The 21,207-nt window shown below is 42.5% G+C and overlaps 1 protein-coding gene across 1 annotated transcript in view; it reads left to right on the top strand.

Moving 5' to 3' along the window:
• LOC104962455 (plexin-A4-like) overlaps positions 1 to 21,207 on the top strand; it is a 60,815-nt gene that overhangs the window by 17,660 nt on the left and 21,948 nt on the right. The window contains exons 2-3 of the mRNA XM_010790891.1: positions 3,926 to 5,271; positions 15,315 to 15,497. Coding sequence (XP_010789193.1) covers positions 4,030 to 5,271; positions 15,315 to 15,497 — 1,425 coding nt within the window. The 5' untranslated portion in view covers positions 3,926 to 4,029. The remainder of the gene's footprint in view (positions 1 to 3,925; positions 5,272 to 15,314; positions 15,498 to 21,207) is intronic.

Raw genomic sequence — 21,207 nt, 5'->3', positions numbered from 1 at the left:
TTTGAGGAAACTCCCATTTATTAACATTTCCACAAACAAGTTGCATATTTGCATAACGTATTCAAGTGTTACCATTTAGTGCAATAGTAGCTACAGAACATGTACTGTGCTGTGTAAACTGTACTGTATCACATAGCGTTTCAGACACACAAACTTTTCAACTTTCAAACTTAAACGGTGCGCTCCCAGCGCACCTACCGGCAGTGATCTACAGCAGCGGTTTTCAACCAGTGGTACGGGGAGAAACTGTCTCGCTCTCGTAATGTCTGTCTGTCTTGCTCTCGTTCTGTCTCTCGTACCACTCTCGGTTCCACTTTTACTTTTGCGCGCTACCTGTCTCACTCTTTTCCGGCCTCCAGCTTTTCCTGCTGGAACCCGCCGCTTAAAGTTGGGGGTCCGCGGACCGGCCATAGAGCCCATAGCGTTAAAGGTGGTGGCCGTTAGCTGTAAAAATCCATAGATTAGCCGCACCGTTATATAAACCGCAGCGTCGAAAAATGGGGAAAAAAGCGCGGCTTATAGTCCGAAAATTACGGTATATAGAAATACGACTAATTCCGATATTTAATGGCGTAGCTAAAGCTTATGGCTCAAACATTATGTTTTGTTTTTCATTCATTCTGGCATAACGTTCCAATTAGACATATATACATTTATTTGGAATCAATATGCTGTCACCAATAAATGATGGTTCTACCTGACATTATCCAGCCACATATCTCATCTCAAGTCCATATCCAAGCAATCACAAGTTGTGGTGTCAAACGCAACCTCACTGCAATCTTACCAATCTCCCCTCCATCTGCTGGCAGGCAGAGAGAGAGAGAAAGAGCAGACAGCCTCTCCACACATGATAAGAGGACCAGAGAGGATGATGAGAGGGATAAAAACCGATACAGAGATAGAAAAGGTGACACGTCGACAGGTGTGTGCATTTATGCTCCGATGCGTGTCAAAGTCAAAGTGCAATCATTACCATGACGTAAAGGGAGAGACCGAGTTTAGGATAAACACTAATATCAAATGTACTCTTCACTTGAAAATCATTGACATGCAAAAAAATGTGTTTCAGTAAGTAAACTAAACCCAAAACCCCAAATCTACACATTTGGAGTCAGAAAACAAATAATCATTACCACATTCACCAAATTGGTATGTGCAGCAGGTCAATTGTGCTGAAAAGTGTTTCTATTATTTGGTCCTCCTACTAAGAGAAAGTGCACGCAAAAGAGACAGGTTTAGAAAAAGGAGCTAGTGAAAGCTGCTGCTGCTACCCTAGGGGGGATGAAAGGGCAGCCATATTGCTAAAAAAAAGAAAAAGGGGAGCTGAAAATTAATCTTACAAAAGGGAACAGCACTGGAGATCCCACCTCTCATTTACCTAGCAGGGGGGACAGCCATAACAAAGTGTTCTTCTGAAATTCACAGACAACTTTATTCAGCAGTTATTATTAATAGAAAAGAGTCNATTGCTACATAAACATTATATCGCAGTCTTAGTGTTGCCAACTCAGTTTCTAATGAAGATCGAAAATACATTATAGACGCATTTTGTAGTCATATTGCATATTAGAAACTGAGTTGGCAACACTAAGACTGCGATATAATGTTTATGTAGCAATAATACATAACATATGTTTTTAAATGTCTCCTGTACCGATACAAAAGAGCGATAACGTTGGAGCTTAACGGGGTGTAGAACACATGTGATGACGTCACCAACGAATCGACGACTGAATTAGTTGCCAACTAATTTGGTAATCGATTTTAATCGATTAAGTCGATTAGTTGTTGCACCCCTAGTGCACTGTCACAAACTAGCAAAGCAAAATTAAAAATTAATTTTTTTTCGATGATGTTGTTTTCGTAATTGTGGCAGGCCAAAATCGTAATTGCGATTAAATGAATGAATGATTACCGTAATTTTCGGACTATAAGCCGCGCCTTTTTTCCCATTTTTCGACGCTGCGGCTTATATAACGGTGCGGCTAATCTATGGATTTTTACAGCTAACGGCCACTAGGGGACCTCCTAAATCTATGGATTTTACAGGTTACAGTCCACCACCTTTAACTCTATGGGCTCTATGGCCGGTCCGCGCCCCCCACCTTTAAGCGGCGGGCTCCAGCAGGAAAAGCTGGAGGCCGGAAAAGAGTGAGACAGGTAGCGCGCAAAAGTAAAAGTGGAACCGAGAGTGGTACGAGAGACAGAACGAGAGCAAGACAGACAGACATTACGAGAGCGAGACAGTTTGTCCCCGTACCACTGGTTGAAAACCACTGCTGTAGATCACTGCCGGTACGTGCGCTGGGAGCGCACCGTTTTAAGTTTGAAAGTTGAAAAGTTTGTGTGTCTGAAACGCTATGTGATACAGTACAGTTTACACAGCACAGTACATGTTCTGTAGCTACTATTGCACTAAATGGTAACACTTGAATACGTTATGCAAATATGCAACTTGTTTGTGGAAATGTTAATAAATGGGAGCTTCCTCAAACAGCCATCTCTTTCCCGACAATCCCCTCTGTGCACGAACCCTTACATATGGTAATTAAACATTAAAACACCTGCGGCTTATAGTCCAGTGCGGCTTATACACATCATTCAATTTAGCTGCTGCGGCTTATATTCAGGTGCGCCTTATAGTCCGAAAATTACGGTGCATCTTTTTTTTTTATATCTTTGCCCTCTTCTTTCTTGGAGTTCAATGCAACAGGGACCTTGTTCCGTAAAACCGTAATTTTTACTGATCAAATCTACACAGAGTTTTTAAATGCACCTCTCATACAACATTTCATTGTTGTTTATTCAAATTGAAAAGAAAATGTGTTAAGTATATTATTTTTACACATTGCTAGAACATGCAGTCGGCACAGGTTTTCCATTCTTGTGTGTGCATGCATGTGTAAAACTCATATCTGGATACTACCCAGGTTAACACCTATCCTCATGGTATGGAGTTTGACTTCGGAGAGGGGCTTAATGAGCAGGTGACACACAAGGGGGCCACTGTGTTTACAGGAAATGCTCTAGGGTCCCCTTGATAATCTCTGCTGGTGTGTGTTTTATGCGGTGTGCTGGCTGCTTTGACGGTATAGATAGAACAGTTCTACTTGGCCACAACATGCAGAATGTTCACTAAATTGGCATGGTTTCACATGTGTGTGTGCCTGTCTGCTGTGGTGGGACGTTTAATGCTGAGACTTTACAAATGAACGAAGGACTATAGGGAAGCTCATTTCTGCAATCGCTTGCATTTCCTCCCTAATTGTTCCTCTTCTGCCCATAAACCACCTACTTTGTGTGCGTGTGCATGTTTCTGTGTGAGTGTTTGTGTGTGTGTGTGTGTGTAGTTATAGAAAGAAAGAAAGTCCTTTTCTCTCTGCTAGCAGTGTCAGCAGGTGAGCTACCCTATTGGGAAAGAAGAGAGAAATCGCCAAAGCATGCAAATTGCTACTCCAAGGGGAGAATCAATTAGGTGCATAGCGGCTGTAACAGAAAGGCATAGAGGGGCGTAGAGGAGTAGGGGTCCATGCAGAGAGATGGTGCAGAGCCATGCTGATAACCTCCTCTGAGACCATGCATTACTCCTCCTCTTCTGTCCTTTTCTTCAATCCATGGACTCATCCTATTGGCTAAAGCTCTCCCTCTACACTGCCTTTTAAACCTCTACTGTGCCTCAGCCTGATTCATTTTTCTGTCAAGCCCATTTATTTTTCTTGTCTCAAGTGTGTGTGGCCTCTTCGCCCTTTTTCGTCATTATTCTTTGTTAAATTGCTGTGCTATAATCTGTGCGAGATAATGCATATCATATGCATAATGTTTATCTATCAATACCATGTAAATGTTACCTTGAATGTGTAGCAATTCTTTGCTCATGTTTGTGTTCCTGTTGCTCACTGGGTTTTCTTTCTTCCCTCTTTAGGTACATGATGTCCTCAATCTCAAGAGAGGCTTGATCTTGATTGGCCGACAGCACTGGACTGTGCCTCCTTCCCTCTCCTCACCACTCCCAGCCTGAGAACAGCCATGACGTCCCTAACGAGGACACGGACCTGCTTTTTTGTATACTGCTTCCTGTCCAGTCTGGAGCTTCCTGTGACATCACAAACCGTGGTGCAAGCCGCACAAGCCCACAGTGCCGGCTCCCAGGTGATCACAGCATCCCTTCAGGAGGACGAGTATGCATCATTTCATGCTGAGAACCCTGCGTGGAAATTCAACCATATTGCAGTGGACTATCGCAATGGCAATGTCTATTTGGGAGCTGTTAATCGCATATACAAACTGTCCCCCAGCCTGGAGGTCCAGGTGTCCCATGAGACTGGTCCAGATGAAGACAACCGCAAGTGCTACCCACCCCGTATTGTGCAGCCCTGCAGTGAGCCGTTATCGCTCACCAACAATGTCAACAAGATGCTCCTGATGGACTATCGGGAGAACCGGCTGCTAGCGTGTGGCAGCCTCTACCAGGGCATCTGCAAACTCCTCCGCCTAGATGACCTCTTCAAACTGGGTGAGCCCTTCCACAAGAAGGAGCACTACCTCTCTGGTGTCAACGAGAGTGGCTCTGTGTTTGGCGTCATTGTGTCATATGGGAATGCCTCTCCAGACATGCTCTTTATAGCTACAGCAGTGGATGGCAAACCAGAGTACTTCCCTACCATCTCTAGCCGCAAGTTGGCCAGAAACTCTGAGGAAGATGGCATGTTTGCCTATGTCTTCCACGATGAGTTTGTGGCCTCTATGATTAAAATCCCTTCAGACACCTTCACTGTCATCCCAGACTTTGACATATACTACATTTATGGCTTTGCCAGTGGGAACTTTGTGTACTTCCTGACTTTGCAGCCGGAAATGGGGAACGGGCCAACTACTGGATCCTCTACTGGTCGGGAACAGGTGTACACCTCCAAGATAGTCCGCCTCTGCAAGGCTGACACCGCCTTTAACTCCTACGTGGAGGTCCCTATTGGATGCATTAGTGGCAACGTTGAGTACCGATTACTCGAGGCGGCCTACCTCTCCAAAGCTGGTGCTACCCTGGCACGCTCACTAGATGTGGAACCGGATGATGATGTTTTGTTCACCATTTTCTCAAAAGGCCAAAAGAGGCGTCCACGTCAGGCGTCACAGGACTCTGCACTGTGTGTGTTCTCTCTGCGAAAGATCAATGAGAAAATCAAGGAGAGGCTGCAGTCGTGCTACAAGGGTGAAGGCACACTGGACCTGGCCTGGCTCAAAGTCAAAGATATTCCCTGCAGCAGTGCGGTGAGTACTACTACAATGCCCACAAACACATTTTGTGACTTTCAGACACATTTACACTTCACCAAATGTAATGTTACTTGGGAGATTTACACTTGATTGGTAGTTATTTTTTATTCCACACATACTTTACAGACACATACATTACTCACTGTTCCTAATCTGTCAGTTAGCAGGCGTCCAGCAGTTCTGTTTAAAGTAGCGTTTATCAAACCCATTTAAGAGAAGGGCACTTAAACAGACTATAGAAAAACAAACACTGGAGATTTCTTATTGTTAGAATAGTTTCTGAGGGAGATCATAGGTGAGTCTTTCTGGAGGATAATCAGTTGTGAAGGCTCTTTATTGTAAATATAATGAGCCTTGGTGCACTGCAGGAGGCCTTCCTGAACACTGTTCGTAGGTGGGTTCATGCTCCATCCCATTATGATGTGACATTAACTATCCACTGCCTCTTCTAATCTGCTCCCTCTTTAAACAATGCAGCTGAATGCTCAGCCAAATTACCATAATTCCATTCTCCATAACAGCATTACAAATTCAGTGATTCAGTTCATTTCATTTTCTCACTTTGTGCACATAAAAAACAAGGTTCAATTGGGTGTTACATGTTTAGACCAGCTTCACAAGCAGCCAAGCAGTTTCATGCGTGTTTTTTTCTTATACTCATTACATCATTAATACAAGCTGTCAACCTCAAGAAAGACCAGATATCCATGATCAGAGCACATTTGTTAGTTAACATGCTATGTGAACCACGACCGCCAATTTTGAGTTCAGAGAGGTGTAGATTATCTACATGTGTCTATTTTAACATAGCAGAGCACTCTGATGTGGTCTGTTTGTCAGCACATATATCAATTCAATGTGTATTGATTCAAATGGTTGGCTGAGCCATTTTTTGACCTTAGCCATGCACTATCTGGAGACATTATGAAGTTGACCCTCTCTTGTGTTTGGTTCTGAAATCACAGTGTTTATCTATTACTCGTCGTCTCTGGCACGGCACACGTGCCGAGGCGCTTTTGTCTGCTGCTTGAGGGCCTGATAAATCATGCTTGGGGTGTAGCTGTCAGCAGGGAGAGGAAGTGTGAGGGAGCACACAGGGGTTAGCGCTGAGGAATGATGCCATTTCAGCATTCGCCACGCCGCCACAGTATCGCCACCGCCACCGCATAAATTAGACCCTGCTGAACAAGTGACGGTGGAGTCCGCAGGAGATAGATGAGTTGTGACACACACCCATACACACACGCCTGCCTCCACTTGTAAGTATGGCTACTGCAGAGATGGAGGTGGAGCTTTTAAAGCCAGAGAGAGGCTCTTCAAAAAAGTAACGACATTAATAGCGATAAATACGTTATATATGAAAGATTTATACGGTAATTTATTTAAATGTAGATTATTATATGTTGCTTTAGAGTGGATGCTACAGTTATAAATGAGGTGTCATGGACAAATGCACACATAGATCAGGGGCCTATTGCTTGAGCATTAGTAAATGAGTAGATGTAAATAAAGGCAATATATTTCCTATGATTGTTTTCACAGTGAGAATATGTTTAGATTTACAACTCTCATATCCTTTATGTGTCTGTGATGGATGGTTAGACTTTATAATATCCCCTGCGTTTATATGTTTTATTACATTGTCACATTCTTTTGAACATAATATCTCAGGTATGTCTTGAGGGAATTTCTTCAAACTTGTTACAAACGTCCAATTGGACTCCGGGATTAATTCAAATTTAGTGGCAAAATATCAAGGTCAGCGTGACATCACAAAACTCCATTACTCAACAATCTTTATGCTGCTTATGACAATTTCACACAAATGTTGCAGTAATTACATTTTCGTAAAGTTGTAATCTACAAGTGGACTGGTTAGCAGACACATAAAAGCACAAGGCAGTAATTCTAGTTTTATGAATCGTTGGTTGTCAGTCACTAATGCATGTAATTGATGCATCACTGGAAGCGCAGTGTCTCTGATATCATCTGAAATGTAGTTTATGCTCAGTGTTCACTTCCTCTCCATTCTGTGTCTCCCTTCCCTGGTGTAGAGAGCAGAAATGTATACACAGTTTACTTGGACAAATGCACACACTATTTTTTTATACAACCAAACAAGGTTTCTCAGGATATTTTGTGAAATCAAGAGTGCTTGTTTGGTTCTGGCACTCCTAAGAAACACTAACTAAGGAATCCCACTTGCATCATGTTAAATAATCAATAAAAAGGGATTAAGGATAGGATTTAGACTAAAGATTGTATTTAAAGATTGCTATGTTAAACTATCATTGTTAATGTATGTACATACACTGTACAGTATGTGAAAAATGAAGGCATGTTTCTTTCAGATACAGTTTACTTATAGTTCAGAATATTAGAACAATAAGATATATTATGTATAGTACAAAGTACAGATTTAGAAGATTAAGAATTTGTAACTTTTATATTAGCAGCTCACTACCATCAACTGAATGGATTTAAACATATATATTTTGAGGTATCAACGTTGTTGGGACGAGAAACAATGAAATCATCAGAGTAGGTAGATGTGTTCAAGGACACTATAAACACTCACTCCCCTTAGACCTTTGCTGCTACACCATCTTTAACAGGCTTTCAGTCGGAGTGGGATGGATGGAAAGAGGGAGAAGTTGAGAAGAAAAAGTATGTAGAGAGTGGTGTTATGGGTGAGAGCAATCGAGAGGATGGATGGTGAGAGGGTGAGTGAGGGTGGATGCTTCCTCTCTCCCCCAAATGGCCACGCTTGGCTGAGCCCCATAATGCGTGCTCAACAGTATAAGTCTGCAAAGGGCCTGCATCCATAGATCATTGTGAAGTGGCATGTGACCTATAAAAAGAAAAATGCTGCCTGCTCTCACCATGTTCACTGTGTCAGCAGAAAACAACAAAACAGTGGGATCGCAATAAATTCCCTCTCTGCTCTCTTTCCTCTCATCCTTGATTCATTGCTCGGTGCCTCTGTCGCTCTTCTTTCACTTTTTGTCTGTCCTCCTCATGTTCTTATAAAAAAAGTTAGCACCATCTTTTCATTGTCTGTTATGCTTTCAATCCGTGTGTGTGTCCTTCTCTCCCCTTTTATTATTCCTTACAAAGCTTTCCATGATCACAGTGGGAAGTGTTTTCCCTCACCCTCCCTCTAAACATGGAGGAGAAAATTACAAGGTCGCCTGTAAGTCCCTGACAGGCCGCGGCCATCCCCTCATCCCTTCTGCTAATGATCATTAATTACATGTCATTAACTAACATGCCACGGGCTATTCTTCCACATTTGTCACGTGCTATCGACTTCACATTCTGAATTCACTCCAATTAATTCGATTATTCTACTCGGTCGCCGCTGTTTCTTCGAGTCTTTTCCTTGATCTCTCTCACAGTCCCCCCCCCCCAACACACACACTCATCCCTACCACGTTTCATCGTTCACTTGAAAGAAACTCTTCAATAGGACATGCTCTGCCTTCCCACCCATGCTCATATTTCATGCTATTGCCTCTTTTCTGACTTATTTTGGTTCAGTTTGACCAACCTTTTGAGTGGTGTTGTCTCCTGAGCCGACTATCTCCATCCCTCCTCCTGATTGCGAGGCATAATCAGCGGCTGATGAGTCAGTCTAGGCCACATCCTCAGGAAGGGAAGGCTGGTGGATTCATTAAGAACATCCAGACAGCACCCTCTCTCCCCCACTTCACCCCACTCCATCCACATATCCGCTATCCTGCCTGGTGCCTGGCTCGCTAATTAAATCTCCATACATGATACCACTTGCTAAAGGTCAGAATCCATCACAATATCATTATTCTGTGATTAAACAAATGTCTCCTGCTTCCTACACTACTCTCTGCCGGCTGCCCTCGGCTTGAAAATAATAAATGAATCGAGGTACATTCATTTGTTTGCCGTGTTATTTTTGCCTTTTGTCAAGCTCCTAGAAACAGTTTTGTTTGCCCAGTCTTTCTAATTATATTACTCCCCAGTAAGCAGAACAGTACATTCTGTAAGAGGAGAAAAACGAATAAAACCAATCCTACGTTAATGAAATTCATCATAGTTGCACATTTGGTCCGAAAGCTCATGAATAGCTGAATTGTTGACAACTTTTAAATGTGATGCAGTCCATTATAACTCCTAACTAACTAATGACCACCAGGTTCAATCATTGACTCTCTGACAGAGCGTCAACAAGAGAAAAAAACAAAGCTGTATTGGTTGCAATGGATTTAAGGAAGAATCCCTCATAAACTGTCAACTCCAAAGACTTACAGATTAGTATGTCATCACTTGAAAGAAAACGTGTGTGAAAAAAAGACAGTTGTGCCTAGTAATCATTCCAAAAGAAAAAGTGTCTGCCAGTGCACAGTTAAGCAAGAAGACAAGTTAGGAAGTTACCTGACACATCTTTCTCTTAAAGATATTGCGTTTTATTGCATGTTTTGTTTGTAAAGTCCCTTTTCTTTCAATCGCTGCATCTCTTAAACCACCTTCTTGCTTCCGAAATGTTCTATCGATGCTATTCCTGTAGCCCTGCTTTAGTGATGTTTCAATTTTTATTGAAAATCCTCCTGCTGTTTTGTGAGTTCTCGATTTGATTGTTATTCCTAATAATTTATTATCTGCCTTAGCTGCTCAGCTGGTGCACGCCTCTGTGAACATAAATAAAAAACAACATTACAGATTGAAAAATGAACCTGCCTCCTGACATAGATGCGTGCCTATTTATCAAACAAATACATTCATGTTCACGCAGAGCCATGAAGAAGTAAAGAACTAATATCTTCACCGTGTTTATATTTAATCCTAATGTACATTTGACCAGCAGGGGCTTTGATGCCTAGGCTTTATATTTCTTTGTATTCTACTTTTGCCTGAAACCAGCATCTAAAAGCAGATGGCTCAAATGGCTCAATTGAGTAGCTCTTCGGTTTGACAGTCTCCACAGACCGTCTTTTTGAAGAGGAAAACGGGAAAATGATAAATGGAAACACGGCACAAGTGGAAGAGCAACTTGTGCACGGCACATCTTGTTGTGTGTGTGCTTACATCACGCTGTGTGTGATGGTGCGTTCTGTCAGGCGTTGCTAGTGTAATGGAGGGCACCATGGATGAGTGGACAGACGGACTAAGTCTTGGCACAGTAGCCAGTGGTCCATCTGATTGATACACACACACACACACACACACACACACACACACACACACACACACACACACACACACACACACACACACACACACACACACACAAACAGCCACACACAGTGTTTCTTCAGTTTTGGACCAGATCAGATCATAAAAATTCACACAGGCATTGGTATTTCATCAAAAGGTTTCATAACTCAACATATATAATCTGTTCAGTTGAGAGCAGCTCAACTTTTAATATTTACATCCCACAATTTTTCCCAAAAGCTACTAGCTACCTGCTGCATTACAACTTTGTAAAACTTCAATTAACTAGCAATTTCCTGTCAGCCAACATTTCAGACACTCATGTTATTCGTACACTCAGCTGGCAGTGTAATAGGTCCACATATTTAAAAACTAATGCAGTCTAATACAAAAGTCCTGCATAAGTTCTAGATGCAACTACTGCCACCATAGACATTCAAACAAGAGTCATAATGAGTTAAATAGTTAATGCATAGCACATACACATATACAAATTAAGTATAGAGCTAATTATGAATTATAAGGATTAGACTTGCTTTTACTGTATGCCTTCTAACCATTGTGAGCTGCTTTACTTCAGAGAGACTTAGGCAGGCAGTCATACAGCTAATGTTTTAGTATTGTTGGGTTGAATGTTGACATTATATCTTACAATGAACACTGCAAAGCCACTTAGTCATGACATAATTATCTAGTGCCGCCAATCATCCTAGCAGGTCAGTCATTTAGCACAGTATGCTAGAGGACATGCTGGAAGTCTAAGAGGCTAATTATATGACGAGCAACCAAAGGCCATATGTTGTTTTTCATTTTACTCCTCTAGCCATTCTTTATAAGCAGAGTTAAAAGCAAGGTTCTCATAAACTGCACAGTGTTCATGCTGCCTTCTTATTATAAAAATACAATGAACAGAATGAGTATACTAAAACAAAGTTAGTACAAGAAACTGGACGCTGGAGCAGTGACATGAGGCGAAATGTTTAACGCGTGTCATTAACTTGGTGAACTTGCAGTCCAGATTAGGCCATGCATCAGAGAGCGTTGTAGAGCGGGTCTCTTTCAGTCCCCACTAATCGCATTGAGCAACTCTCTCTCTCTGTTTCACGCGCGCCCGTTGCCCCCTCTTCTTCTCTGCACTCGGTATCTGCTGATCCCTCCGCACAGTCCAGAAGAGAGCTCTCTTTGTGCCGGGGCTGGCAGGCAAACAGAAGCACAGAGATGGATATGGCTGAGAATGACCTGATTCTGCCTCAGTGCCTGGCCTCTGTCCAAATACAGAGGCTCCGCTCTCCTGTCCCTCTGTCTTCACGGAGGGTCCCTCTGTCTTCCTCCTCTGTTGCTACGCTACGGGACGCTGGCAGAAATACCCATCAGCCCTGAGCAAGAACTGAGTTTCTCTATTCAAGACCTTTGAGTGTTTAATCGGAAGTATGCACATATATATTTAGATGTGTACAACTATGCACCAACTTAATCATTTGATTAAATCATAATCAGCAGCACTCAGGGATTGAGGATAAGACGTTTTACAATTGTTTTTACTTTGAATGAGAAGCTGAAATTGTACAAATCAAAAAAGCACCTGGAGTGAGAATAAAAGTGTTCCACTGTAAACTAGCAAAAGTCAAATCAAAAGTTGGACTGAAATGTTTGACAGAGAAAAAGCTGTGAAAAATAAAAACCCTGTGTTGGGATATGCTTTTAATGAGGTGGATTGAGGGAACAGAAAAACACATAAAACGTGATGGGAGCTTTGACAGCAGTGCGTTATTGGCAGACAATGTCAAGGGCTGCATTCATATTATTTGGTATTCCGAGACGTGCCTTTCTTCACAACTGCAAATGCCATGTTATGGTGGTGCTGTAACGAAAATGCGTCTGCCTCCTGACAGACAAAGTATATTTCATATGATTGCAGAATGCGGGACAGAGATGGCAGCTGTGATTGGCAAATAGTAGAAATAATAAAGCATATTTCAGTGACAAGATAAAAACACATATACACACAATAGCTCATAACAACATAATTTTCTTGCACATACATCACCCTTTACTTACAGACACAATGTGTTGACAGAAACTCACAGATAATATAAAATGATTTTTAATGTTGAAAACCACTTTTGCTCTTTTAGAAAAGTACTAATCAATCTTGGGAGAAATGGCTTCACATTTTATCTTTTGAGGCCGCATTCAATCATCGACTCTCCCCATACAACAGAGTACCCGTTTTGCGTGTGATAGGACCCTGTTAACCTTTCAACCTATGGATGATGAGGCTCCTTTATAACTGATGGCAACACAGAGAGGGGGTTTCTTTCTGTCATAAAAACAATGAATATTAACAAATGCATAGATAAGAGCTTTACTGGTAACTGGAGAGAACTCACAGTGGACATACATACTGACAGTATAGTGGATATCAATTTTGGAAAGATGGTTGTTGTCTCAAATAAGAGAGAGGAGGGGACGGGGCGGCAAACCAGTGTGATATACTTCACTGTTATTTCACGTAGTGACCCTGGTTCTCTTCAGAGCTCCATTCATCTAACAGTGAGCCACCACATGACTTGAAGGACGTGTAGAGAGTGAATTCTTGACAACAGCTCATTCTGAAAAGGTCAGGGGGGAGAAAGGCCAGTAGAGGGAGGGAATCCAAGGAAAGAATGTCCACTTAACTGTTTTTTTTTTCTTGCATCAATATTCATCTTTGTTGACTCTCTTCAGTAGCTCTTGCATTCTTATTTATCATCTCACCCTTCCCCACTTGTCTTTCACCTGACTCCTTTTTGTCCTCTTCTCAACCCTCTAACCATACGACATGAACTTGACCCACATTCAATTCACCTCCATCGATCATCTATACCACTTCATATAAGTCCATGTTATGGCCTAAAGCTCATTGTGCTCTAGACCGGCCATGCTCCATTTGTCTAATGAAAGCAGTCCTCATTTTTCCTCTGTGGCCCAGTCTGAGGCTTCTGATGATGATGATGGCCTTTACTGAAAGGTTGTGAGGAGACACTTGGTGCTTGCAAGATTGATCGAAAGCCCAGGGGGTGCACTTCCAGGAGGAAAAACGAAAAATAAGACATAAACTAAAAGACCCTCTGCTCCCCAGAGCGCCCAACCTCTGACAGTTCAAACCAACATGCTGCTGATTTGAAATGGTTCGATAGGTTTTAAGGCAAATGAGAGCCAACATCTCAAGGAAGCATATTCACCTTTGTCTTCTGAAGGAAGGATACTTCTTTGTACGGTCTAGATAACTTGCCTTAAGCTAAAATTCTGACATCACAATCTTTTGCTTTGCCTAACCTGACAAGGTCTTTTTGTTTCACATTCTAGCTATTATTATATTTGGGTTATAATTCAACCAATGCATGCTTAAGCATTCATATCAAACCAAGGGCTTAATTTGAACATTCAAATCAGTCGGCAAACAATTACTTGTCATCAGGTCATATAAATCCTCATATTTCATAACTCATACCCACTCCCCTTACTACCGAACATTTTTTTGTGCATTTTGAAGGAACGCAAAGACGGTGTCAACTCCCAAGTCCTCATTCTTCATAGCAACCCACACCACATTGCCAAGCAATTAATCAAGAGCAATGCCTGCGTCAGTCCTAAACCCAGTGTTTCAAATCTCCATACACACAGAATAATGACCAATCCCCAGCACCATTATTCTCTTATCAAAAGCCATAAGTCATTTTGCCCACAGTGACTGGTATGAGTATCACCCCGCAGGAGAAAACACATGCATGCAAGGACACAATGTAGAGAGGCACTCTACATGAAACACACCCCTCTGTATCTAATAACAAAATCACAGCAGCTTGTCCACACTGAAAGCATAACAGCTGAACCTCCATCAAAGCTTGTATTTCTCCCTTCTCTGATTCAGATTGTATATATATTTAGATGCATTGCAGGGATTTGCTTCAGTGTGACGATGCAGAACTTATTTGGATTTCACTCAGTTCACTTTGAATCATTTCACATTGAATATCTTGCCGCACTGGCATTTCTGCAGTTGCTGTTGCATTGGGTGGACGGTGGGGAATTGTGCCTGACAGAGCAGCCTCTGGCGCTATTACAGAGCTGGAGCCTGACTGCAGTCTTTTTCCATCTTCATCTCTTTCCTACTCCTTTCCACATTTTCCGTTTCTTGCATGTGAACGAGCAGAATCACACTGGCATACAAATGCTGACATGTTCTATCTCATATTCAAACTGTGTCTCCTTTGTTGACCTCCCCCCTATCCATAACTTTCACTTCCAGAAATATCGGACACAAAATATTGATTCTTGAATTCATTAATCCTGAGTTAACTCTTCATTCATCAGACCAGGTTGCCTTGAGGCTCTAATTATTGTGTATGCAGTTAGACACCCTACATGTTGCTGTAAAAAAACAGAGACTATCAAGATCCGATATTATTTATAAGTAGATTTCATACAACAACTCCAATAGCTTGCTATTACTGCAAATCATTTGTATAATATGATGATGAATTGACAATTGAGTGTGGTCACTTATTATGTTACCGCCATTCTTAAAGCCTCACCTGAGACCTGGCTATAGCTGCCCTCTTATAGGAGTGTTAAAGGCTGAAAGAAAGTGCCCCCCTCAAGGCTTAATATTGGATTTCCATGATAAAATATTATAACAAACACATGTACCTATTCGAAAGCAAAAAGTGAATACACTGAACATCTTTTAGGGCAACAAAAAACATTATTATTAAGGGGAATTTTGCTTCTACACATTAATAATGAGAGAAACTAAATCTGATTTTTTGTAATGTATTCTTTTGTCGTCTTTTCCTCCAATGCAGCTGTTGACCATTGATGATGACTTTTGTGGCCTGGACATGAATGCGCCGCTGGGCGTGTCTGAGATGGTGCATGGAAAGCCTCTCTTAACCGACGCTGTGGACAAAATGACCTCCGTCATTGCATACGTCTACAAGAACCACTCGCTGGTCTTCGTGGGCACAAAAAACGGACGCGTCAAGAAGGTAAGGAGCAGGAATACAGGATGAAGGATGGCAGAGGTGGCTGAATTGATGGAGGCAGAGATTTGGTTTCCCTCTGTTAGAATGTGGAGTAAGGGCTGGGAATTGGGGACTGCTGGATTGGGGGAAGGATAGTAGTAGTGAGGCAGATTGACTTTCAGGCATATCAGCTGAGTCGGCTGCATCTGCAGGCGGGAGAGTTGTGTGTGTGTGTGTGTGTGTGTGTGTGTGTGTGTGTGTGTGTGTGTGTGTGTGTGTGTGTGTGTGTGTGTGTGTGTGTGTGTGTGTGTGTGTGTGTGTGTGTGTGTGTGTGTGTGAAAGAGAGGGATAGTGAATGCAGGAAGTGTATGTACTTCACTGTGTAGAGAATTTGAATGTGCCTGTGTGCGTGTGTTTTGAGGAGGGGGGATCAGGAGAGCCCCTGAGGGGGTTTTATTCCTAGAGCGAGCCTATTTGGTATCTCTCAACATCCTCCTTATCCACTGCACCATATACCGCACTGGTATACCAGTATCAGGACTATCCGCTGTACTTTTCCTTCACTATGGACTTAAAATCCAGAGCCCTAGGGGCAGATTGTAGCACACATCAGCATGTTGCAGAAGTTGCTAGACAGCACAGATCAGCATGTTGCAGAATCGATTAGGCAAAGTTTCTTATGTGTTTCTTGAGGCACATTAAGGGATCAGAATAGGATGAAATACATATGTTTTTCGGTGATTACTTAAATGCCTTACAGTATACAAGGGAATCTAGAGAATGATTCAATTAATAGTATTTTTATGGGCTCTTATTGCTTTGAAGCTCCTAAAAACCTGTGGAAATATTTTGCAGCTGCGCATGTTTGTGAACATCTCTGACCATAAATATCTCTCCCTTGAAAAACATGTCACACTCTGTGTGACAGCAAAGCCCTTGGCTAAACAAGATTTGTCTCCCTCAGAGTTAAACAGCACTGGATAAGCTGGGTTTTGGCGTGTTGTTGCTTCCACCCTCGACTCCCCCCATGCCCCTTTGCCCTCCCTCGTATGGCAGCCTTTTTTGGGCTAATAGGATGATGCACTGCTGCTAGGTGTGATAGAAGGGAGGTAACTCCTGTGCTTTTACTCCCATGTTCTCGCACTCCAACACACATATTGTAGACCATGACTGAGACTAATGCCAGGGCAGTGAGCCTCACAGGCCTGGGGAAACCAGCATTACACAGAGAGGAGGAAGAAGAGAAGGATGGAGAGACAGAGGGGTGCAGAGGAAGGTCAAGCTGAGGGGAACCTTTGGAAAGATGAACATTATTCCTGACATGATGCAAGTCTTAAAAGGGGGAGGGAAGTGTGTGAGTGCACAGAATGAAGAAAGATGGAATACCAAGTGGAAGAAGTTTAACAAAAATGTGATTGATGCAGAACAAGCAGCTGATGTTAGGGGGTGTTAGGCAGTGTCTTTACATGTTGTAAGACCATTTTCTACACCTAGATGTTCCAAACAGGGGACATAAGTAATCATATTTAACACCTACAGTACTGCTCATCAGTGATAATGAGTGTGATTTGGGGAAGATCTAGGGGCTTATACTCTTTATGCATTTCAAGTAGGTTTTAAAAAAATGTTTTATGAATATTGTTATTGCTTGAGGATGTTGGAAACAGTTTCCTGGTTATCTTGCTTGATTTCTTGGTCTTTCTATGGCTTTCCTCCAGTCATCCCTCTTAAAAGTACATTTTGGCACTTGACAGGAATATGATCAGATTGTGCACATATGGTATATCAGGGCAAAGAAAGTCCAACGACACACGCCATCTTTGACAAAGGATGATCAATATCCTGTTTCAACACGGACCTACACACATGCACACAGCGGCCCATTACAACCCCATCCTCCCCTCCCATGTACATACTTCTCCTCCCCTGTCGTTAACTGTATACCATTAGATGACATCACAGGCAATAAAAGACAACAACAAGACAATAAAAGGCCTCAGCTTCAGTCCACCTCCTTCATCAGTGACTTTATAACCCCTCCACTAATGGATGTTGATTTATATACACTCCTCCACCTTACTTGTTCCATCCCTCAACCCCCTCCCTCCCTTTCCCTCACTCCTTCAGTCACACACTATCTTTCAGTCTCTCTGTTCTTTCAGTGTTATTTATGAACCTGTAACACGTCACCGTGAATAAATATAAGCATTACGGTAAAAGAGAGTGGATGGACTTTAATGCATTGGTGTTTGGGTGAGCTAAATGTTAGTGTTTACAAGCTCATGTTTATGACATCATGAAGTTGAGCTGGGCAGGAAGCTGAGTGAATTAAATGCATTTGCTTGGGAAATCGTTTTATGTGTAGCGAGGTTGAGAGTAAAAGTTGCTAGTATAATGTGAGATATATAATGGACCAGACTTCCTATATGGTTATTTTTGTAACCTAATTTTGATTATCACAATAACAACCCTTACCTCAACATCAACGTAAAGTGACATCAGTAGGGGGCATGGAACAATATTTGGAATAGCAGCAGACAGACTTTTTTAATAAGACTCTATTACATTGAGTTGTTTAATGTAATGTAGGCCCATGAGGAAAGGAGATGGGATACATTTGAAAAAACCGCAAACTGAGGTTGGTCCAGGAAGACACTCACCAAATTAAAAAAGTTTCTACCCCTAAACAGTCCTTTAAAGAGGTCAGGTCCACACTTTTTTCTCATGTTGTACCAATATCAGGTTTGTCCTCACAAAAATGTCAGTACAAGGACACACACACAAACATATCCCTGGCCTTAGATGTCTCTGATGCTGAGTGGCTGTGTTGTGTAAAGTCTGTATTGACACAGTCTAAGCTGAATTTCCTACCACCCTCCTGTCAGCGGAAACGAGCAGTGTTGTTGAATCAGTAGAATTCTGTACAGGGTCACAGCTACAGCTATGCTTGGCCCTTACTCTCTCACAAAAGGCTCAAAACTCTCACATCACCAGGATTATGATCTGCACACCTCCAAGTCTCTCCCCACTCTTTTTGTTTACCCTTCACTTGTAGCTGTTTTGAATTTATAGAATATATCTACCCTCACCACATTTCTTCTCCGATTATTTTGTTGTATCCCCTCCCTTACTCCACCTCTGTTAGCCCTATCCTAATTTCCCTTTTCCTTTACCCTTCATCCATCTCCCCCTCCGTCTCTCCGTCCATGGCCGAGTGGAGCTGCTGTGAGAGCTCTTTGATGGCTACCTCCTGCCATTGTAAGTGAATGGACCATATGGCCTCTGTCCGCCTGTCTGTCGGTCAGTTTGTGTGTGCGTTGGTCTGTGGCTTAAGGAGGAGATGGAGATGTGATGGAGATAAAAGGCTATGGCTGGGTAAGGTTTAAACCCATTTTCTGCAGGTCAGTGCACAGCAGCAGGTCAAGGGGAAAGGCTTAACCCCCTGTGGGCTTTGGTTCAGTTCATGGTCATCTGGTCAGACTACACATTAGCATAGGAGGTACACTTCTGTACTAACACACATGCATGATACTCACAAAGTGCACACAATTGCATGAATTGAGATAAGCACACTTGCATGCATCAATGAACAGTTAACACCCAGGCACACAGGCCAGTCAGGTACCCCCATGGGGCCGTGGATGGAGAGGTGGACTATGGGACGAGATGGATGTGTTGAGGGTAGAAGTGGAGGAAAAAAAGAGAAAGAAGAGATGAGATTGGTGGCCACCTGCTGAGGTGCTAATGCATCTCCACTCTGTCCTTCCCGATGGGGAAGCATTGGCGCTCAATACAATGAGCAGCTAACCTTGAACTTGACATAGACAAAGGCATAGCATGCAGGGGTAGTGAGGTCGAAAAAGCTTAGTTTAGAGGTTTTTGTGTGTTTCTGTGCTTCCTATACCACCTGTTTATAAAATGCAGTGCCTAAGGTAGTGTCTGTAAAAGCAAAGCCATGCATGCTGCTTCAAGGTGATGGTACACAGGAGAAACAGCTTATTCACAGAGGACTTCACAAAGCATTGGTCAGTATTTGGCCAAAGACAAAGAGCAGGGTGTTGGGTTGTGACGATCCATTCAAATCTTAGGTGCACTATAGAAACTATCACAGAGAAAGATAGAGGGAATAGATTGGGAAAATGAAGGAAGAATAATTTGGCTGACAAGGAAGCAAGAAAGTTTAAGGAGAGAGTCGACTAATCAGAAAATAGTCTTTCCACGTTGTCTTAACTCATTCTCCCATGCCTATTACCTATGCCAACAACTGTATCAGTATAACATTCTGCTCTGCATCATATTACTCTGAAGATGTATGATAATAATAATGATTTATATTGGTTACTAAGGATGTGTTGCAGCCGGACTTGCAGTTGCCGGTTACGATGTTTTAGATGGCAGAGGCAAATCGATTGAAGTATATGTCAAGTTATTTTCTTTTGAACTTATTATAATCACTATAAATACTTCATGTATGTGGCCTTCCCTGTCTGAATGTTGATGGAGTGCTGTTGTGCAAACTGGTTTTGCTGTTGGCACTGTAGATTATAGATGGATGGATGGATGGATGGATGTACGTGTGTGTCGGTGTAAGAGCTTTTACGTAAGATATTTATTGCTCTGGACCAGTCCCATATGTTTCGTGGGTTGATTGTGTCCTTGTTTTGCATGTGTGTGTGTGCGTGTGCTTGTGTGTGTGTGTGTGTGTGTGTGTGTGTGTGTGTGTGTGTGTGTGTGTGTGTGTGTGTGTGTGTGTGTGTGTGTGTGTGTGTGTGTGTGTGTGTGTGTGTGATGGAGTCAATGCTCCCTGCTGGATGTGTGTGTGTGAGACAATGCTCACTCCTGAATGTGTGTGTGTGTGTGTGTGTGTGTGTGTGTGTGTGTGTGTGTGTGTGTGTGTGTGTGTGTGTGTGTGTGTGTGTGTGTGTGTGATGGGTTGGTTAGCCCAGATGCAGATTATTGAAATGAGCTGAGCTGAGCCATGGTCAGTGGAGCAGAGGATTAACTGCTTAGAGCTAATGATGAAATATGCTTTAGGAAGGGCGAGCATCATGAGTGTGTATGGACCGTGGTTTATGTTTTTAACCCTCCTCCTCACCCTTGTAATGCTACACAATGCTGTTCAACGCAGGTGCACAATCGGACCCACACTACTGCTATCACATTGGCCAGTAGCCATTACAGCCCCACCCAGTAGTCTGTTCATTCTGCCCAGTAGTCTAAATCGCTGCTGCTTTCAGCCAGTATTCCCAGAATGTCAATGTTCACAAACTGTTAAGTATTCCTCAGCAGTCTTCCTAGTTGCCTTGGCACTGTGTGTGTGAGTGTGTGTGTTGCTGCTCCCACACTAGCTAGCACAGCAGCAAAGCATGCTCAGTGGTGAGTTGCCATGGCAGCACAGGCTTTTCTACACACAGGATAAAATGTATGGAATGCATCAACACTGGCAAGACACACACACACACAGATCTACGAGTATATTGTGATACACATGTATTTAATTCCCAGAGAAGCTTGCAGTACCGCTCCCAAAGTGTTGACATTATGCTAATACTGGACTGAGTGCACATTAGGACGATCTAATGGGATCAGACTGGGCTTGTATTCGATGACAGGTGCTGTCCACCTCACAGCTTTAAGGCTGATTGAACACACAATATTAATGTGTTGGTGTTTTGGTCTCGCTGTGTTAACTGCTGTCTGTTACCCAGCTTTGCTCTGCTATTTGTTGTAGAGA

The sequence above is a fragment of the Notothenia coriiceps genome, unplaced genomic scaffold (assembly GCF_000735185.1).
Source record: "Notothenia coriiceps isolate Sejong01 unplaced genomic scaffold, NC01 NC01_scaffold00034824, whole genome shotgun sequence".
NCBI classification, from domain to species: Eukaryota; Metazoa; Chordata; class Actinopteri; order Perciformes; family Nototheniidae; genus Notothenia; species Notothenia coriiceps.
Note: the sequence above shows the minus strand (reverse complement) of the source record. Positions and strands in the feature narration are given on the sequence as shown.